Genomic DNA, 20,776 nt, shown 5'->3' on the forward strand with positions numbered 1-20,776 from the left:
CCTGAAACCCACACAAAGATGGAAGAATAGAACTGACTCTACTCACTCAGTGTGGCATGTCACAAACCCATCATATACACAAGAGTTCTCTGGAAGAATCACTGAACCATCTCTCTACCTCCTAAATGCTATCTTAAAAAATATCACCCAATTATTATCACACTTTAATGACATGTTGAGGCCATTATTGATATTTATTTTACCCTCACAAGAGCAGATTTGCTGTGATACGTGTGCTGGAAACTTGGTCCCCAGTATAACCGTCTTGAGGAGGTGAGGTACTGGAATGGATTACTAGGGCTCTGGCATTGGAAAGGATAAATGAAGTGAAGCTCATCCATGTACTAATTCAAGCGCAGTTAATCCCTTCCCCTTTATCTTCCATGTTGTAATGCAGTCAGGGCCATTCACCAGGAAGTAGGAATTGGGCTAGACACATGAGACAAGTGAACCTACTTACTTTATAAATTATGCAGCCTCAGATATTTTGTTACAGCAACACATAATGGATTATTCTAAGGCTCATGTATTCCAATCATCTTTCTGGAATACAAAAACACTTAATACCTAAGTTCGACGTAAGCTAGTAAGAGTGAACATTACAGAATTATCCCCATTTTCAATCTTTTTTTTCAAAATGAGTTTGAACAAATCACCATCCTTTTTACAAGCTAGAAAGTATCCTTTATACAGTGAAGATTCAAATTGCATCTTATCATGTCCTGGAACACCTCTCTGAAAGAATATGAGATCACTTTCTGTAGCATTGATATTTTTAGGTGGATCCATTTCCTGTGGAGAAAACACACATTACATAATTTTGTTGTTGTTGTTTGTTTTTCAAGATGGTTTCTATGTGTAACAGTCCTGGCTGTCCTGGAACTCATTTGTGGACTAGGCTGGCCTCGAATTTACAAAGACCCGCTTGCCTCTGCCTCCCAAGGGCTAGGATTAAAGGTATTCACCACTGCCACCCAGCCTGATATTACATAATTTTTAAGGATATAAATAACTGGGGCTGGAGCAATGGCTTGCTGTTCTGGTCTCTCAGAGTCTAGAATTTGGCTCCTAGCACCCACATGGGGCAGCTCACAAATGCCCAGAACTCCAGCACCAGGGGATATGTCTCCTTCTGGCCTCTGAAGAAACATACGCGTACACACAGACATGCATACAGAAAATGAACTATTTTTTAAAAAAAGTATTTTAACAATTTGAACGTGTGCAATTTATTTAGAAGTGTATTACTAAACAGACTTAAAGCTTTACTTTTTCAAGAGTTAAGAAAAAAACCTTCTAAATATAGGCACAATAGGAGTACTGACCACCTCTCTTCAGTTCCTAACATATTTTCCTGTCCATTCTGAACTTTACCGACATGGCAAGCTCATCAATATAGAGACCTCCTGGATCCCCTATGCCCAGAGACCTTCCTTCTGTTCTCTTCCACCAAGCGGAGTCCAGGTCTGCTAATGATGAAGGAAAGTTCTAGCAAAGAAAACCATCTCTTTGGGCTAATTTCAGTTCTCGTCTTCTTCAGTCGTCCTTAGCTAAAAACACTCATGGCATCCTCCCTTAAGCTCGGGAGCTCTAGTTTCTGAATCAGCCATGAGAGGTACAGGAGGTGTCAGAATCTGAGCTCCTTCTTCCTGGGATCCTGAAACTAAACTGTAGTGTGACTAGACCCAGCAGTTGTTCCATAGCTGAATCTTGGGTTCCCCAATAGCCCAGCTGCATGGACTCAGCCCCTTGGCCCCCAACTCTGCTTTTCTGCTAAGCATGACAGTGCACAGTACTCTCTCCCTTCTGTCCTGAGTTTAGTACCAAGTACTGATTCCCATATCTTTTGTCCAGACACCAAGGTCCTAGTCCGGATTAGATGTCTGGAAACTGCAGTCTTTCCCACTGGGCCTGTAACTGCTAGGAGTGCCTGCCTTTTCCTAGTCTTGCATCTTGTCTACTTTTCAGGCTGTATTAGAAAATATGGACACTGCCCGAGGTTCTTCTATGTTAATCATAGAGCTGATATTTTGGAGTTAATTTTGGCCCCATGGTAGCAAAGATCCCCATGATCCTGTGGACTGATCGAGAAATCTCTAGAATTAAAAATGCATTCTGAGCCGGGCGGTGGTGGCGCACGCCTTTAATCCCAGCACTCGGGAGGCAGAGGCAGGCGGATCTCTGTGAGTTTGAGGCCAGCCTGGGCTACCAAGTGAGTCCCAGGAAAGGCGCAAAACTACACAGAGAAACCCTGTCTCGAAAATCAAAAAAAAAAAAAAAAAAAAAATGCATTCTGCCCTCTTAAAATGCATAGAAGACTTTGAAGGTGTGCTTTCAACTGAACTAGATAAATTGACAGCCATAGTTTTTTGCCATTTACCAAACTAGTATGGGCTGTGAATTGATGGTAATATAAATTGCTCTCTCATTAGCATCTGCTTCTGAAGCGGTGCTTGGTAAACCACAACTCAGGGAGAGACTTAAGCTGCAGGAGATGCTGAAGCCTACAGTCTAAATGAGAAGTAATCCTAGACCACAGAGCTCTAGTGATACGATGGGGAAATGAAGCTGGGTCTTACCCGAAACCAGTCTATGGCAGTGATGGGTAAGATCTGCATTATTGGGAGACCCTGAGCATGAGACCTGGCACAGTGACATATACCTGTAATCCTAGCACCTGGGAGTAGAGATGGCAGGGTTAAAAGTTCAAGGTCACCCTCAACTATATACTACTGAGTTTGAGGTCAGTCTGGGATACAAGAAACCCTTTTTGAATAAAAACATTCAGCTGGTGACTGGAGAGATGGCTCAGAGGTTAAGAACATTGATTGCTCTTCCAGAGGTCTTGAGTTCAATTCCCAGAAACCACATGGTGGCTCACAACCATCTGTAATGAGATCTGATGCCCTTTTCTGGTGTGCAAGCAAAACATGCAGACAGAACACTGTGTATATAATAAATAAATAAATCTTTAAAAGAAAAAAACCATTCAGCTGTCTCTCCCTCTCAGACAGGCTCAGAGACAGAGTTAGCCAACCAAGTCAAAGGGCTTGGCAGTTCCCTGTATCATGTATTTCAGTGGTTGTCTCTGCTCTTTGGGCTTTACATAGAAGGTTGGTCTGATGATATATGTATTTTAATTTTGTGCATTAATATGACTAAAACCAAAATGAAGTTGAATCTTACCTTAAAGGAAATGATTTTGTCCTTACAGGAGAGGGTAAACATTTTTGTATCCTTCACAGAGAGGGTTACAGGCAGTCCTCTTACTTTATCATCTTTATACATAAATATTATCAGTCTGGTCTGGGGCTCATTAGCTGAAATAAATATCAATAAGTGAGGCCATTAATTAGAGTTTCCCCCCTAAATTGGGCATCTATAGAAATTTAACAAAAGGATAGATCCACCTTAATAGATCAGTCACAACCTTGAACTCAGGTTTGGCCAAATGGCCAACAGACATGAGGTCCAGTTAGCCAGACACCCCTTAAAACATCCTTACAGAGTGTTATAAACTATTGGGTAGGCAACATGAGTGTGTTAAAAAATATTCTGAGTGTTAAAGGTATTCTGATATATTTCTTGATTTCTGATATTTTTCTTGAGTGTGTTAAAGATATCATGAACCCTGCTGGGTGTCCAGCATTATGGAGGCAGAAGCAGGCAGATCTCTGTGAATTTTAGGCCATCCTGGTCTACAAAGTAAGTTCCAGGATGGCCAGGGATACATAATGAGATCCTGTCTCAAATAAAAAATAAAATCAACCTCCAAACAGAACGTTATTCTAAGTCTAAAGACTATGTTTAATTGTTGAATGTTCAACAGAGTATTCAAAACATTTGTTATTGCAAAAACTTAAAATAGGACTTTTTCAGGACTATACATTCAACTAGGCCCCAAACTGTGATATTTGGAACTTCTATCTTGAGAGGCAGGTAAGCGCGCTCATCTTGAGAGGCACTCTCACGTTCTGGTGGAAGACAGGTTCATTTGAAATGCTTGTGTTTTACTTTTCCTTTGCATTTTGATGGTGTCAGCAGTATATTCAGCTATAACCAGTGGGGATAAAAGATCCAACCTGAAAAGGTTCTTCTATGGAGATACAATTGAAATAGAGGAACTGGTGATACACACGTAGACTCAGAATGACATGTACTCTACCAGTGTCTATTGGATCCAATTCCTCACTCCAATTAAAAAGGGGGACTCTCTAAAGTGAAGTTACAGTTACTACTGTGGCCTTCCATCTAAGGATGGCATCTGAAATTTGAAAATGTAGGCAGTAAAATGGAGTGGGAAGAAGTGGTGGTCATCTCTGTGTTTTTAAATAAGTAGAGAAAAGTACCCAGTAGGTCAGCATCAGTCATATCCTCAAACACATGTTGTTGCTTGATTCTGTCAATGAAGAGAACTTGGTCATCCAAATTTCGTATTACTGCAGTTGTAGAGCAATCCCTGCCAAAGTGGTCTGATTCCAGGTCTCCTATAATACACGTTGACTCATTAAAGGTAAGTTGTTTTATTAGATCAACAAATAGACCTAGTAATACTGTTTCCAGAGTTAGCACAGCCCTCTGTTCTAGAAGCAGCAATGAGTCTGTTGTGTTTCAGTTTGCTTCTAAGAGCAAGCACACCATGTTTCCTGTTTGCACTCGGAGCTACTGTCTCTCCAAAGGTTCGAATATTTTACTTTCTGGTCAGTCTCCTTTGTTTTCTTACACTTTTATTCATGCTGTCCATGTTCTTAGACATCACGAAGCCCTCTAGTCTCCTGCCTCCGGGACCTCTTCCCTAGCTGATCTTCTGCTTGCCCTTCCCTTTATAACTGCACCTTGTGGTGGCTCATTACAGCATTTTGTTAGTACCTTAAATCCTTAACCAGCTGTGAGGTGGTGTTGCCCATTTTTAATCCCAACACTTGGGAGGTAAAGGCAGGCAGATCTCTATGAGTTTTAGCCTGGTCTACAGAGTGAGTTCCAGGACAGCCAGGGCTACACAGAGAAACCCTGTATTGAAAAAACAAAACAAAATCAGCAACAACCACCCCCCCAAACGAAACCAAAAAACCAAAAAAATCTTCAACCTATTTACGCAAAAGTGAGAACTGTGCCAGCACAGGCTCATCAGTTGTCAGTGCTTTGTTTCCCAGTCGAGCTCTGTCTCTCACAGCTGTGCTTTCAAGTCTTCTTGCTCTCAGGAACTTGACCCTACCATCTCTTTTTCCCTTTCAGGGAATCGCCCCCTCATTGTAGAATATTCCTTTACACCATGTGAAGATGTGTCTCTGTGAGTGGCTTAATAAAAAGCTAAATGGCCAACAGCTAGGTAGGAGGTAGAGGAGAGAGCTTGGGGAAGAACAAAGGTGGAGTTGTCAGCCAAACAGAGGGGACAGACATGCAGGAAGAGAGGTAAAAGTCATGAGTCAAGTGGCAATATGTAGATGAATACAAGACTAGAAATGGGTTAATTTAAGTTATAAGAACTAGTTAGGAACAAGTCTAAGCGAAGGCAGAGCTTTCATAATTAATAAGTCTTCATTTAGATTTTTTGTGAGCTGGCGTTCCAAGGAAAAATCCATCTTCTCTCTCTCTCTCTCTCTCTCTCTCTCTCTCTCTCTCTCTCTCTCTCTCTCTCCCTCTCCCTCTCCCTCTCCCTCTCTCTCTAAATATATTATATATATTTTAATTAATTTTTTTTCAAGACAGGGTTTTTCTGTATAGTCTTGGCTGTCCTGGAACTTGCTCTATAGACTGGGCTGTCCTCAAATTCAGAGATCTGCTTGACTCTGCCTCCCAAAGTGCTGGGATTAAAGGCACACACCACACCAGGCTAGGGAATTATCTCTTGCTAGTACATTTATAAATTCAATGGAGGGACAATTTCTTTTCCTCCACCAAAGGAAAATATAGAAAAAGTGTCCCCCCGGTGTCTAAGGTAGACCCCACTTGTGCTGTGTGCAATGGATTGAAGCTGTGATTTGCCAATTATCCCCTTCCTTCTGCCAACCTGGCATTTCTACTTCCTAGATTTTGTTTTCCGAGACAGGGTTTCTCTGTGTAGCTTTAGTTCCTGTCCTGGATCTCACTCTGTAGACCAGGATGGCCTTGAACTCACAGAGATCTGCCTGGCTCTGCCTCCTAAGTGCTGGGATTAAAGGTATGTGCCACTACTGTCCTGCTTACTTTCTAGATTTTATCCTGAACAAATAGACAGACACGTGTGCTAACACTGTTGTACAAGAATGCTGTTGCACACTCATGACCCTAGCACTTGGGAGGCTAAGGCAGGAGGATCACAAGTTTGAGGCCAGTCCAGGAGATATAGTGACTTCTGGGCTAGTCTAGGCTATATAATAACCAGTGTCAAATCAAGCCAGACAACAGAAATGTCCAAGAATCCTGCAAGGGTGCTGTAAACAACAGTAGTAAGACGGAAACACCCTAAGTCCACTAGCCAAGGAATTCAAGTTTTATTATGCTCTCACCATAGGATAACCTGCATTTAATATAACTGTAATTATTAACTACCAAGGAAACATCTCTATGGACAGTTTCTCCCAGAAGACAATGGATGTGTCTCAAGTACCTTCTAATTTTCAAAGAGAGAAAAATAAATTCATACTTTACCATCATCTTCGGCTAAAGGGAGAAAAAGAGAAACATATATGTTAAATTACATAGTTCAGCTTAACATGTCCCCTCCCCACCCTTTTGCAACTCTGTTCTTCCTTCCATACCTCTCTCTCTCTTTTTCTCTCTCCTTGGGGTCTTACTAAATAGTTCTGGCTGCCCTGGAACTAACTCACTTTGTAAACCAGGCTGTCCTCCAACCTACAGAGATCCACCTGCCTCTTCCTTCTAAGCGCTGGGATTAAAGGCGTGCACCACCATGCCTGGCCCCACTCCTCACACCCTAACCTTTGTGGAATGGTGATGGGCTCTGTTGGCCTCCATCAGGAATATCAGATGACAAACATCAGGAGCCCATAACAGGGCTTGTGTGTGCTCAAGTATGTTAGGTATAAGACTTAAGTCTAGGGCTGGAGAGATGGCTCAGTGGTTAAAAACACTGTCTGCTCTTCCAAAGGACCCAGGTTCAATTCCCAGCACCCACATGGCAGCTCACAACTGTCTATAATTCCAGTTCCAGGGGATCCTCAAATGGCACTGCATGCACATAGCACACAGACATACATGCAGGAGAAACACCTGTGCACATAAAACAGTAATAATTAAAATATTTAAACCCAGGATTTGTAAATAAAAAGTTTTAATAAAGTGGCAATTTTTTTTAATAAAGTGGCAAACTTTCCTTTAAATTTATTGTTTAAATGGAAAGACATCTAAGGATTTCCCAGGAAGCTTCCAAAGAAAGCTGAACTTTCAGTGAAGTCAAATCACCAATGGAAACTTAGAATCTTTTTTTTTTTTTTTTTTGGTCAATATATTCACATGAATGGTATACACAGAACTCTAGTCCTAGAATATCATGAGTTGTATTTTTTTGGGAGGCAGTGTTTCCTCAATGGTACATTTCCATGATGGGCATCAGACACCATCTTGGTGAGCTACTGCTGGAGTGCCACCCCATGACATAGGGCAGGGGACTGGGACAATGGGAATCTTCTGGTTATTTTTAGAGAGGGAGGTCACTAACATTACAGTAGAATCTGATGACCAACAGAAGTCCAAGCCCACTTCATGATTTCCTTTCTAGTTGAATACCTGTATCTGAGCCCTGCATTTGTCTTATTGATTTAGACTTACGCATAAAGTAAAGTGTGTTGTCAATAAATATCATTTCCTTGAAGTTGATGCAGAAGCTTTCAGGGGCGGCAGCCATCGTTATTCCTAATGAAAGCAAAGGGTCACCCGTGAGGAGCAAAGATTGCTCTTTGTACACATAAAAATGAACAAACCTCTTACCTTTTAAAAAAGATTTGTTTCGTTTTGTTTTGTTTTATGTACTTGGTGCTTTGCTTGCATGTATGTCTGTGCACCACATGTATGCAGTTCTCATGGAGGCCAGAAGTCACGGGATGCCCTCGAACTGGAGTTACAGATGATTGTGAGGCACCATTTAGGTGCTGGGAACAGAACCCCAGTCCTCTAGAAGAGTAGCCAGTGCTCTTAACTGCTGAGCCACCTCTCCAGTTCCTTAATGTTACCTTCTAAACCTCCACATCTGAAAGTCATTTATCATTCAGTATGCTGATGAATACTGTGATGTTTAATAAATGTGAGGCATCAGTCTAGCACACTCATGTTTATCGTCTTTTATAAACTGTTAGCTGTCTGGAATCAGGAGAGTGCCGTTTCATAATATTTTAAAGGGTGAATATATGGTTCATTATTAAATGATTAGTTTCAAGTTCACTGAGGATGCTAGAAATACATCCTTAACTGGGCATGAACTTAACCTGAACTTAAACCCAGTAGCTTCCTGTAGATGAGATGCTGAAGGTTCATGACCTCACTGTTACAGTGGTGAAGGAGAGGAGGCAGAAGAAAGCAGTATTTGGGGCAGTTAGGGAAAAGGCTCTGACATTTGTGGGTTCCTTCTGAAGGCAGCAGCAGCTTTTGATCTGAAGTGTTTGTGTATGAGTAATACATAAATATGATGATTCTGCAAAAAAAAAAAAACACCCAAAATCTCATTGTATTTGCTTTTTCCCTTTTCTTCACCATTTACACGTGTATAGCCTTCCAGAATTTTATCATGGAGTAAGGGTTTGTCATGGAGTTCTAAGTATGAGAAATCTGTGACTTTGGGTAGAAAAAAAATACATATTTTTCCCATTTATTCCTAAGCTAAAATGTAGTACCCCTCCTGATGTTATGTAGGGAACAAACCACAGTGCCCTGACCCTGCTACTAATAGAAATGCTTGCTTATTATCAGCTATTGTTGTTACCATGAGTCTTGAAATATGTCTTAAGCTCTTTATCGTTTTGAAATTATCCTAGTAGATCTTGTGGCTTAATGTATTAATAAGGAACACAAAAGCACTCTATAAAATTGATAGATTGTTTTCGACAGCACTTGTGAGGTTGAGTCAGAAGGATCTGGAGTTCAAGACTATGCAGTAAGATTGCTCCCTAAGGCCCTGTCTCAACAACTGCTTCCTCAGCTTTTAATAACCATTCTATCTTAATGCGTTTCCTGCATGTACATTAGTGTGAAAATAACGGGCTAGATGAAAGCACCATCCTCAGGCTCTCTCTGCTTCCTCCTGTGGTCACTGGCAGGTTCTCTTGACCCCTTCCTCACCTAAGGTAGGAAAGAGACTTCTCTGCAGCTCATTGTCTCCTGAAGGCGGGTCCACCGAAGAGGAACATGATTACCTTCAGTTGTTTAGGGTTTTTTTTTTTTTTTTTTTTTTTCCCCTCTTTTGAGACGGGGTGCTGTTGAAATCATAATCCTGCCTCAGGGGCCATCCTCCCCCAACAGTTATTCAACACTCTTTAAAGCCACCTGCAAACCTTACTTCCACTTCCTCTCTGAGGAACGTATCCAAACTTCACCTCTCTGGTTTCGGTTTATTTTCATGTTTCGTGTAGCTCAGGTCCTTGTGCAAGTTAACGATGTCTTGTAGCCTTTGCTCCTGATAATTTATTGATTGTAGTCTTATTTCAGCAGACTCAAATATGGCACCTTCAGGGGAAAACTTCAAACTTCCCCTACACCACAGGAATGTTCTAGAGAGCAGCTGGCGTCTTGTGCATTGAGGGCTGTTAATGGATGGAGCTCCCAGGACTGTGACTGAGTCACAACTGTTAATTGTTTTTATGGTTTGTAGCCACCAAGGCTAGTGTTGAGACTTGGTCTCTATGTGTCAGTGCAGGAGGTGAAGCTTTGTGGAGATGTTTGGAATTACATAACATTAAAGTGGAGCCCACAGGAAGGAATGGATTAGTGCTTTTTCTCATGAGAGGGCACTTTTAAAAAGATTTATTTCCTCTCTCTCTCTCTCTCTCTCTCTCTCTCTCTCTCTCTCTCTCTCTCAGTGTGTGCGTGTGTGCGTGTGCGTGTGCGTGTGCGTGTGCGTGTGTGTGTGTGTGTGTGTGTGTGTGTCTTTGGATACCCTGGAGCTCTAGTTACAAATGGTCACAGACCATCCGTATTTATTACTTTTAAGTCTCTCTCTGTCTCTCTCTCTGTCTCCCTTCCTCTCCACTGCTGTCCCCCAAGCCCCCCTCTAAATTATCTAGCTTTAGGTATTCTGTTATAGCTATTGAAAACAGTAGTATTTAGGGGAGTATTTATAAATCTGTGCTCTTAAGAACTCACTAAATGTTTTTAGCATAATCTGAGACCAAGTACTTACAGTAGGAGAAGGAAATTAAAACTCAGTTGAAAAACTTAATTTTAATGAAGCTAACTTAAAGTATGTATTACATGGTAGATGTTTTAATGGTTTGACCTAGGTTTAGTTCCTTATATCCAAATGTAAATAGTTATTAAATATATTTTATATTCCAATTAATAAATGGGTAAAGGAACTGAACATGCAGTTTTCAAAAGAAGTACAAACGGCTGATAAGTGCATGAAAAAAAGGGTCACACCTTTAGCTCCCAGAGAAATTAAAAATACATTGAGGAGCTGAAGAGATGGCTCATTGGTTGAGAACATGTACTGCTCTTGCAGAGGATCTGAGTTCAGTTCCCAGCACCTACATCAGGCTGCTCACAATTGCCTATAATCACCAGCTCCAGGTGATCTGATGTCTCTGGTCTCCATGGGAACTTATACTCACATGCACATACCTCTCCACAGAAGCACAAGCACACACATAATTTAGAACAATAAAAAATAAGTCTTAGCCGGGCAGTGGTGGCACACACCTTTAATCCCAGCACTCGGGAGGCAGAGCCAGGCGGATCTCTGTGAGTTCGAGGCCAGCCTGGGCTACCAAGTGAGTTCCAGGAAAGGCACAAAGCTACACAAGAGAAACCCTGTCTCGAAAAAACAAAAAAACAAAAAAAAGTTATGAGTTTCCATTTCGCCCTGGTCAGAATACCTATCATCAGGAAAACACAAAAACAAAAGCAAAACAAAAAAAGAAATCCCTAACAAGCTGGCAAGGATGTAGAGAAAAAAGAATCCTTCTACATTCCTGATAGAAATGTAGCTTAGTTTAACCTCTTTGGATATCAAAATGGAGGTCTCTCAAAAAACAAAAAAGAGAATTATCATATTATCCTGGTATATCATTCCTAGGAATATACCCAAATAAGTCAAAGCCACACACACAGTGGGGATACCTGCATACCTGCATATCTCAGGGCACTGTTCACCAGAGCCAAGTTATAGAATCAGTTGGTGTCCACCAGCAGATGAATGAATGAAATAATACAATAGGGTATTTATTACTCAGCCATAAAGGATGAATTACATTTCGTGGTGGAAAAATGCTTGGAACTGGAAGTCACCATCTTAAATGAAATAAGCCAGACTCAGAATGACAAGTATAAGATATTTTCTCTCAGATGCAGAATCTAGATTTAAAAACTATGAAAAGTGAAGGGAGATGATTTGAAGGAGGAAGGGGACCAAAGGAGTAAAGAGTGGGACTCTATTTTGATTCATTATTAGTGAATAAATGGCTTATGTTGTCTTTTCTAATATTATATAATGTATATATATTTCTCTTTTTTGTTTTTTCAGACAGGGTTTCTCTGTATAGTCCTGGCTGTCCTAAAACTTGCTCTGTAGACCAGGCTGGCCTCGAACTCACAGAGATCTGTCTGCCTCTGCCTCCTGAGTACTGGAATTAAAGGCGTACACCACCACTGCCCAGCCCATAGTTTTCAAAAGTAATTTACCTGGAATACAGCAAACACTATGGTCAAAAATTGTGTTTTTAAATTACTAGTATTTACTATAGTGAGTATTTAATTAGTCATTGATTGAATAACCCTAGAGAAGGACTCAGTCAGTTATTGTAAAAACACTACTCCTAGGGCTGGAGAGACAGCTCAGTGGTTAAGAGCACTGGCTGCTCTTGGAGAGGACCCAGGTCCACTCTCAGCACCCACACAGTGGCTCACAATTATCTATAACTCCAGTTCCAGGGGATCTGATGCTCTCTCCTGGCCTCCACAGGCAGCAGTGGTACATGCAGGCAAAACATCCATATGCATAAAATAAATAATTTATTAATTTACCACTCCTAAATGGGTCTGGTGGTACATGTCTGTATTCCCAACATTGAGAAGCCAAAGCTGTAGGATAATGAATTAGAGAGAGGCCTTCCTGGGCTACATAGTGGGACCCTGTCTCAAAAAAACCAGAGGTTAGGCATGTGGCCCAGTGTTTGAGAGCTTGGCTGGCACACGCAAGGCTCCTCCCTTCAAAAGTTACAATAATAACATCAAACAAAACAACCACTCTTCCCCATAATTCTGGAACTTGTTTTCCATTTAATCACTAAACATCTAAGATGAGTCAGCTGGGGCTAGAAGCTGAGTGAAACTTAGCTCCCATCTACCAGTGACTCTGACGCCGGTGGGCGAGACAAGGTATAATGCGTGCTGTAGGAGTTGGAATTGCAAGAGACTCCTTGTGGTGGTGGTGGAGAAGGTTTCACAGTGGTGTTAGTTCAGTAAGGACAGAGGAGCAGCCTTGTCAAGGGCCAAGGAGCAGGGAGGTTGGGAGAACAAGGCTTGCTTGAGTTTTTCAACATTTTACCATACAAAGCATAAATGTAGTTAATCACAGCTTTCCGAAAGGATGTGTTTCTGCAGATCCCACATACTTCCAAGATTATTTTGTCCTTGGTAATAAATGTAACAGTGCGGAGGCACCACTCTTGGGGTACACATATTGACAGCCATCAACGTGGATGCATGCCTTCTTTCCATCCACCATCTCAGCATTATTAACAATGCTTTGTAGAGTGCTTTCCCCTCACACCTTATCATGGTGGTACTTTGGCCCTCTTAATGCTGTATTCTTGCATCTTACTTGTATTTATATACTTAGAGATTGTTCATATCACAAATAGTAACAATGCCCCTTAATACCTTGATAACATTGTTATCAGATATTGAAACCTGGGTGTGTTGGTATACACCAGTCATCACACTTAGTAGGAAAAGGCCTGGGTTTCAAGGTAGAGACAGGAAGTTCAAGATGACCTTCATCTACACAGTGAATTAGAGTCCAGTCTGGGTTTGGTGAGACCCTGTCTCAAAAAGGCAAAAAGAAAAGAAAATAACTATGATGAAAAATAGTATTATACGGCTGGTGAGATGGTTCTGGCCACTTGCCACCCATATCTGGAGATCTGAGTTTGATCCCCAGAACACACATAAAGGTGGAGAGAACTGACTCCACAAAAAGTGTCCTTTAACTCCCACACACCTGTCTCATGCACATGCTCACACTGCAATAAAATGTATACTAGCATTGTAATCCAGTCTGGCATAGGCCGGCCTGTAACCCCAATACAAGGGTGGTAGAGACTGGAGGCCTGCTTGGGTAACTCAGAATGAGTTCAAGGTCATCTTAGGTCATTTAGCTCCTGTCTCCCCTCCCCCAAAATGTAAAAAAAAGGGAGGGGGAAGGTTGGAACTAGGGCTCAGTGGGAGAGCTGAAATCTGGAAGGAACAGCTTAATTTATACCAGAGTGGTGGAGGCAGATAATCCAACCAGGGTAAGGTCTTCTTCCACTTGGCAAGAGGGCAGAGTTTACAAACCCCCTGGCCTAGCAGCTCTGAAATTATGCCAATTTAAACCAAGTATTTTATTTATTTATTTAGTTAGTTAGTTAGTGTTTTTTTTTTTCTTTTTTCTTTCTTTCTTTTTTTTTTTTTTTTCCTGAGACAGGGTTTCTCTGTGTAGCTTTGCACCTTTTCCTGGAACCCACTTGGTAGCCCAGGGTGGCCTCCAACTCACAGAAATTCGCCTGACTCTGCCTCCTGAGTGCTGGGATTAAAGGCGTGTGCCACCCCCTACCCCCTGGCCTAGTTAGTTTTTCTTTTCTTTCTTTATTTTTTTCCTGGAGCTGAGGACCAAACCCAGGGCCTTGCACTTGCTAGGCAAGCACTCTACCACTGAGCTAAATCCCCAACCCCCCAGTTAGTCTTTTTTAAAACAGGGTTTCACTATGTAGTCCTGGCTGTCCTAGAATTCTCTTTGTAGACCAGGCTAGCCTCAAACTTGCAGAGATCTGCCTGCCTCTGCTTCCTGAGTGCTGGGATTAAAGGCATGCACCACCATTTCCCAGCTAGACCAAGTATTTAATTTGAAAATATTCATATTATTTTCCATTACTTATAAAGTTAAACCATTATTTTCCTGTTACATTATTTCAATTTTGCCTTAATTTAATTTAGAGGAACTTGCAGTGTAGTTCCTTTGACAAAAACCAGGGAAGGAGAGCCAGGTAATAAGTCTTGTTTCCTTAGGCTGAAAAGGTCACTCTCCTTGGGTAGGAGAAAGACAGGTTCAATCTAAGTTTTTCAAAAGTCACTTGGGTCATAGTGTAGCCAATACATTCTATTTTGGGGGACAGATCTTAGAACTCCCCTCTAAAACTTAGTGAAAGAAAGAAAACAAGGGGAGCCTGAAAACAGATTACTCAAAGTGTAAGACTCTCACTCTCCTTTTTTTCTAATTTGTTTTGTTTCATGTATTTAGTCTGAAGTTTTCACTTACTTTGTCCTCACTTCAGTTAGCTCTCAGTGCATCGTGACTGCAAATGTAATCTCCTCTTCACTCCTCTCCCCATGTTTCTCTGACTCTTCTCACTTCTTGGCTTCCTCAATTCTAATCTATGACATACAGTTCCCAGTGGCCAAGAGTGCCTTAACATTTATCTAATAGTTTATCTGATAGTCTCTTGCATATGTATGTGTTTGTAAGTGTTTGTGCATGCACATGCACGTGTGTGTGTGTGTGTGTGTGTGTGTGTGTGTGTGTGTGTGTGTATCAGAGGACAATTTTGGGTATTATTCATTAAGTACCATCTATCCTTTTAAAAAGTAAAGAAACAGTATTTATTTGTGCGAGTGTCCACATGTCTAAGGTCAGAGGACAACTTGCAGAAGTCATTTCTGGGGCCAGGGTTGGTGGCAGGCACCCTTACCCTCTGAGTCAATTTGCTGGCCACACTTTTTTTTTTTTTTTTTTGAGACAGTACCTCTCAGTGTCTCGGCACTTGCCTGCTGCCTAACCTGGATGGTCAGCAAACTCCACGATGGATCCACCTGTTCCTGTCACCTCAGCATTGGGTTAGAAGCTCACTGCACCACTCAGTTTTGTTTGCTTTTTTAAACTTTCGTTCTGGAGATTGAACACAGGTCCTGGAGCACTTTTCCAACCTTGGCATCTCTCCAGCCTTCACCTAATATTCTCATAAAGAGCCCCCTAGGAGCATATAGCAAGCATTGGGTCTTTAAAACAAAACAAAAAAAAATGTATAAACCTTTGAAAATTAGCCCACAGAGAGTGAATGGCTGAATATCATGATGAAAATTAGGTCACATGAGTTCCAATTTTGTCGGGGAAAAGTTACTTAATGGGGGGAGGGGTCTCTGTTTCCTCATTTGGAAAACAAGAAAGCTGGTGATCAAGCTTTAAGGTCTTTTCCAGCCCCAGCATTCTGCAATTCTAGGCTGTAGTTAAAGCTGCCACGAAAGAGCCATTTATATGGGGCAAATGTCCCAGCAGCCACTTCCTCCTGAGTGGTTCTCAATGTGTGGGGCTCAACACTGTCACAGGGGTCTCCTAAGACCATCAGAAAACACAGATCTTTACATTATGATTCATTATTACAGTTATGAAGTAGCAACAAAAATAATTTTATGGTTGGGGTCACCACAATGTGAGGAACTATATTAAAGGGTCAAAGCATTAGGAAGGTTGAGAACCACTGGAAGGTAATACACAGCTATAGAATCTTATTCAGCCAGAATTTTAAAATTGCTAGGAGTTTAAAAATGTAGTATTGTGTTAAAAGTAAAATACTTTGAACTTGAAGAGCAACTGTGATCCTACTTGCCCTCTCTGTGGAACTCCGGTTCTGTGGAATAGGTATGGGCAGAACAGAGGGCCCTGCTACATGATTAAATCTCTAAAGTCAGGTGGGAAGTTGTCTTGACAGCAGCAAGATCAACACTCAACATGTTGATTCTTCTTAAAAATACCTTTATTGTAGCCAGGTGTGGCAGTGCACACCTTTAATCTCAGCACTCGGGAGACAGAAGCAGGTGGATCTCTGTGAGTTCAAGTCCATCCTAGTCTACATAGTTTAAGGACAGCCAGCGCTACATAGTGAAGCCTTGCCTCAAACAAATAAACAAACAAAAAGAAACCAAACCAAACCGGAAACGCCTGTATTTAGTTTGTGTGCATGAGTGTACGACGGCATATGTGTGGAGGTCAGGGACAACTTTGTGGAGTTGAGTCTCTCCTGCCATCTTTACATGGTCCCCTGGATCAATCAATCTCAGTCAGCAGGCTTTGAGGCAGCTCCAGTACCTGCTGAGCCACCTCACTGGCCCTTGACAGTTGGGCCATCGCACAAAAGTGTGTACGTGGGATGTGGAAGCAATGGGGGCAGAACACAACAGGAAATTAGATCATTAATGACAGGTATATTTAATCAACTGTTAAATATAGACTTGACAAAAGAGGTCAAATGAACCTGACATACTTGAATGTGTGAAAGGTGAGTCAGTGTTAATTTTGAAGACGGCTCCATATTTGAGCCGAGGAGGAGGGCACTGGGGAAGGGTACAGTGGTGTGGTGGGGTGGGGTGGTGGGTGGAGCAGTTCTCTCCTGAAGTGAACCGAAGACTATGGAGGGGTTTGAGAGTCCTATGGAAGAGTCAGACCCTGGTTAGCAGCCCTGGGAAAGCGCTGCAGGTGGGAGGTAAGGTATTCTGCAGGGGCTTGTTGGAGAATTTGGTCAGCTAAAAATAGGCAAAAAGTAAAGAGATTAAAGACATCTTGATTGGGTTTGTTCTTTGACTTCAAAATAGCGATAACTGGGGCTGGAGGGATGGCTCAGCGGTTAAGAGCACTGACTATTTTTCCAGAGGACCCAGATTCAATTCCCAGCACCCACATGGCAGCTCACAACTGTCTGTAACTCCAGTTCCAGGGGCTCCAACACTGTCACACAGGCAAAACACCAATACACATAAAAAAATAAAAAATTAAAAATACAAAACAAAACAAAAAAAATAGCGATAATTTTATTTAGCCCTTCCCTTGTGAACTAGTCTTCCTGGGGAATGCTATATTGTCCAAGTACAGACCTGCCCAAGACTTCCTGCAGATCTTATTGATTATCAGCCTTGTACTAGGTCTGTTTTGCTTTGACAGAAGTAGTTTGGAGTTGAGACATCCTTGAAAGAAAATCTTGTTTCATCGCTCCAAAGCAGAGGTTCGGAGTGGCTCATAGGGTAGCCCAGACTGTTTCTGGTAATCCTAGAATCCACTTGCCTTTCAGATCTTGTATTCTCACAAGCGGACAAGAAAGTATCAGAGGCGAAGTCTGTGTACCATCGCAACAGTACGAAACAAAGCAAGCAGAATCCTGCTGTCTTCCACTGGGCCAAACAGTAAAGAGATTTGTACATATACAAACGGCTGTAGAGTGTTCAGGCTAGACGGCTGTCTTAAAGAATGTTATTTAAGAGTACACGTGATGTACTTTACAATAAACCACTAGGTAGCTATTAAATTTCTTCAGCTTTAAATTTTTTTCTAGCACAGTACATTACAGTAGTTGGGAAACAGGAGAAAGAAAAGCTCTCCAGGGTCCTTAATAATTTTCAAAAGACAAACAGAATCTGTGCCCTGGAGTGACACTCTCCCACATCTAGTAAAGAAAACAACCTGTTCCCTGCATCTGTTCCTGAGGGGATCACTGGCTTCCTGTCTTGAAGAGAGAGGAGACACCTTCCTCTCAATAGTGTTTTTAGCTTATTTTTCTCTAATTGTTGTGACAGCCTTTCCAAAGAAAGAGGGACATGTCTTACCTGGGTCAAATAGCTCCCTCCAAGAGGCAGTGGTTCGGAAGCTTTGAGACTTCTTTCCTCTTCCTGACACTGGAGATGTAGAAGGTGGCAGCCCTGTCAGCAGCTGGAGCAGGCAGCCGGGAATACAGGGAGCATGGGGACCCAGAGAGCTTGCAGTCTGGGTGTGGATCCAGCAGCAGTCTGTGAGAAGAGGACTGAGACATGAGGAAGGAGGAAGGAGGTAGCCAAGGGAGGAGACTGCCCCTGGCACGCCTCAGACCCGCCTCAAATGGTGCCTGACTCCAAGGCACGGAGAACTTGCAGCAAAATGCTCGAGAACACGGGCATTTCCTTTCATGTAAATGTCACTATCTGGTGAATCATCTCTTCTGTAAAAGCTGGGGTCTGGCCTTTCCCAGACCCATGTCTCTTTCAGAAGGTTAGGAAAGCAACATAAGGAAATGACCCTGCTTGGTTAACTAGAGCATCCTTTCTCACACCGGCCTCTCTGTTCTGAGGCTCTTGTCACACTTGAGCATGAAATGCTTCCATCTAACACACTGGAGTAATTTCTGTAATATAGAAATTACATTTCTATATTATACCCCAAATACCTAAAATATCCTTAAAATATATTTTTTGGGGGGAAATAAATATTTTTGTATAGTATTTTCTTTTTTCCCCTTTTAAGACCTTATTTAGGATTTTTCCTTCCCAAGCTCAACATGGTGTCATATGACACTTGATAGGGGCTGTTCAGATTTACTTCTCAATGGCCTGGAAACAGCACATTTTCATAAGGCCTTTCTATTATCACATCAAATACCAGGCCAAATCTATATCATTAGAATCTTTCCTGTGTGTGCGGGCGCGTGGGTGTGTGGGAGTGGTACATTCATGTAGAGGCAGAAGCCAGCCTCTGGTGTTGTTGCTCAGAACTGTGCATATTGGTTTTTGAGACAGAGTCTCTCACTAAGACCTGGGGGTTGCCGGGCGGTGGTGGCACACACCTTTAATCCCAGCACTCGGGAGGCAGAGCCAGGTGGATCTCTATGAGTTCGAGGCCAGCCTGGTCTATAGAGTGAGAGCCAGGACAGGCACCAAAACTACACAGAGAAACCCTGTCTCGAAACAAAACAAAACAAAAAAAGACCTGGGGGTGGGGGTTGTCACATGATTTGGCTAGCTAAGTGACAGGATAGTGAGATCCAGGGAGCTGACTCTCTCCCCCTCCTCAGTGCTGGGGTGACAAGTGTGTGCCATCATGCTAATAGGCTTTTTAAAAGTTTTTTTTTTTTTTTCCCCCTGTGTAAATGTGTGTGTGCATGTGGGGGATTCGTGTGCCATGGTATACATATGGAGGTCAAAGGACAACTTGCAGGAGTGGGTTCTCTCCTTCCAGTATGCAGGCCCCAGGGATTGAACTCGGGCCTTTAGGCCTGGCAGTAGGTGCCTTTATGTTCTGAGCCATCTCACTGGCCCTATGTCAGGCTTTTTTTTTTTTTTTTTTTTTTTTTTTGGTTTTTTGAGACAGGGTTTCTCTGTGTAGCTTTGGTGCCTGTCCTGGATGTCGCTCTGTAGACCAGGCTGGCCTCAAACTCACAGAGATCCACGTGGCTCTGCCTCCCGAGTGCTGGGATTAAAGGTGTGCGCCACCACTGCCCAGCCAGGCATTATTTTTTTTAATGTGGGTCGGTTGGGGATTGAACACAGGCGCTCATGCTTGTGTGGCTAGAACTTTACTGGCCGAGTTGTCTCCTCTGCCCCAGCATTGGACTTTATTTTTTTATATATATAAAAACTTGAGTAAAAATAGACTAGAAGCTGGACAGAGTAGCACTAGTGCGTAATCCCAGTGTGCCTACGGGAAATTCGAAGTAGAGACAGGAGAATCCCCGGGAGGCTCCAGGGCCAGCGAGCCTGGGTGGCGAAGACAGCCCAGAACTGACATCAGAAGTCTGTCCTCTGACTGCCACATGTATACTGTGGCATGTTAACACTGCAGGCTCCTTCCCCCAACACAAACAAACCCAAACCATCTAGTCCTAGGATGGTGGCAGGTTTCTGACCCAAAATATTTGAGATATGACTGAGGGAGATTATTTGTTAAGGTTTATCTTTAACTCATTGATACAGCTTTCGAATCAACTCATTGATATAGCCTTCTAAAATGTTACTTCTAAAGAAAAGAGTGTAAATATAGCCTTGAAAGAATAGCAGTATTTCGTAGGGACTTTTTACTTGGACACGAGCTAAATTGTTGCTTTGTTAGCAATGGATTTAGAAAGTGATTTTTTTTTCTTTCCAGTACAGAGATGGTAAGAGGGCTTCTAAAGTTAGGAAATAAAATGCTGTGTAAGCAGGTAGTTTTGACTTAAAAAAAAAAAAATAGGGTAGAGTTTTAATTTCCTAAAGTCATGAAAACATCATGTCCTTGGCATGATTACAGAGGAAGTTTGTGGTGAGGTCTTTGGAGGGACTTGGTGTAATGGATTGCCAGAAGAAAAACTAACATTTTTAAAAAAGAATGTGGTAAGAATACAAATGTGATTGAATTTAAACAGCAAGTTTTCATCCTCCAAGTGACACAAATGACTGAATGAAGTAGGGTCACAGAGTGATCAGCGGGGTTAGCTCAACTGTAGAGCATTTGGCTAACAAGAACATGGTGCTGGGTTCCATCTCCATACATGCACAACAAAGTGACCAGAAGCAGAGTGAGTGCCAGTGAGCTTCTTCCAGCTCTAAAAGATGTAGGATGAATGATAGGTACATTTCTAAGTTTTGGGACTTTGATACA

General features: G+C 42.1%; 1 protein-coding gene across 1 annotated transcript in view; it reads right to left on the reverse strand.

Annotated features, from left to right (window-relative positions):
* Positions 1-175: 175 nt before the first annotated feature.
* Il18 (interleukin 18) overlaps positions 176-20,776 on the reverse strand; it is a 28,854-nt gene continuing 8,253 nt past the window's right edge. The window contains exons 3-8 of the mRNA XM_037207505.1: positions 17,998-18,177; positions 7,771-7,854; positions 6,631-6,642; positions 4,350-4,487; positions 3,187-3,320; positions 176-792 (exon numbers count right to left, since the gene is read on the reverse strand). Coding sequence (XP_037063400.1) covers positions 568-792; positions 3,187-3,320; positions 4,350-4,487; positions 6,631-6,642; positions 7,771-7,846 — 585 coding nt within the window. The 5' untranslated portion in view covers positions 7,847-7,854; positions 17,998-18,177 and the 3' untranslated portion in view covers positions 176-567. The remainder of the gene's footprint in view (positions 793-3,186; positions 3,321-4,349; positions 4,488-6,630; positions 6,643-7,770; positions 7,855-17,997; positions 18,178-20,776) is intronic.

The sequence above is a fragment of the Peromyscus leucopus genome, chromosome 7 (genome assembly GCF_004664715.2).
Source record: "Peromyscus leucopus breed LL Stock chromosome 7, UCI_PerLeu_2.1, whole genome shotgun sequence".
NCBI classification, from domain to species: Eukaryota; Metazoa; Chordata; class Mammalia; order Rodentia; family Cricetidae; genus Peromyscus; species Peromyscus leucopus.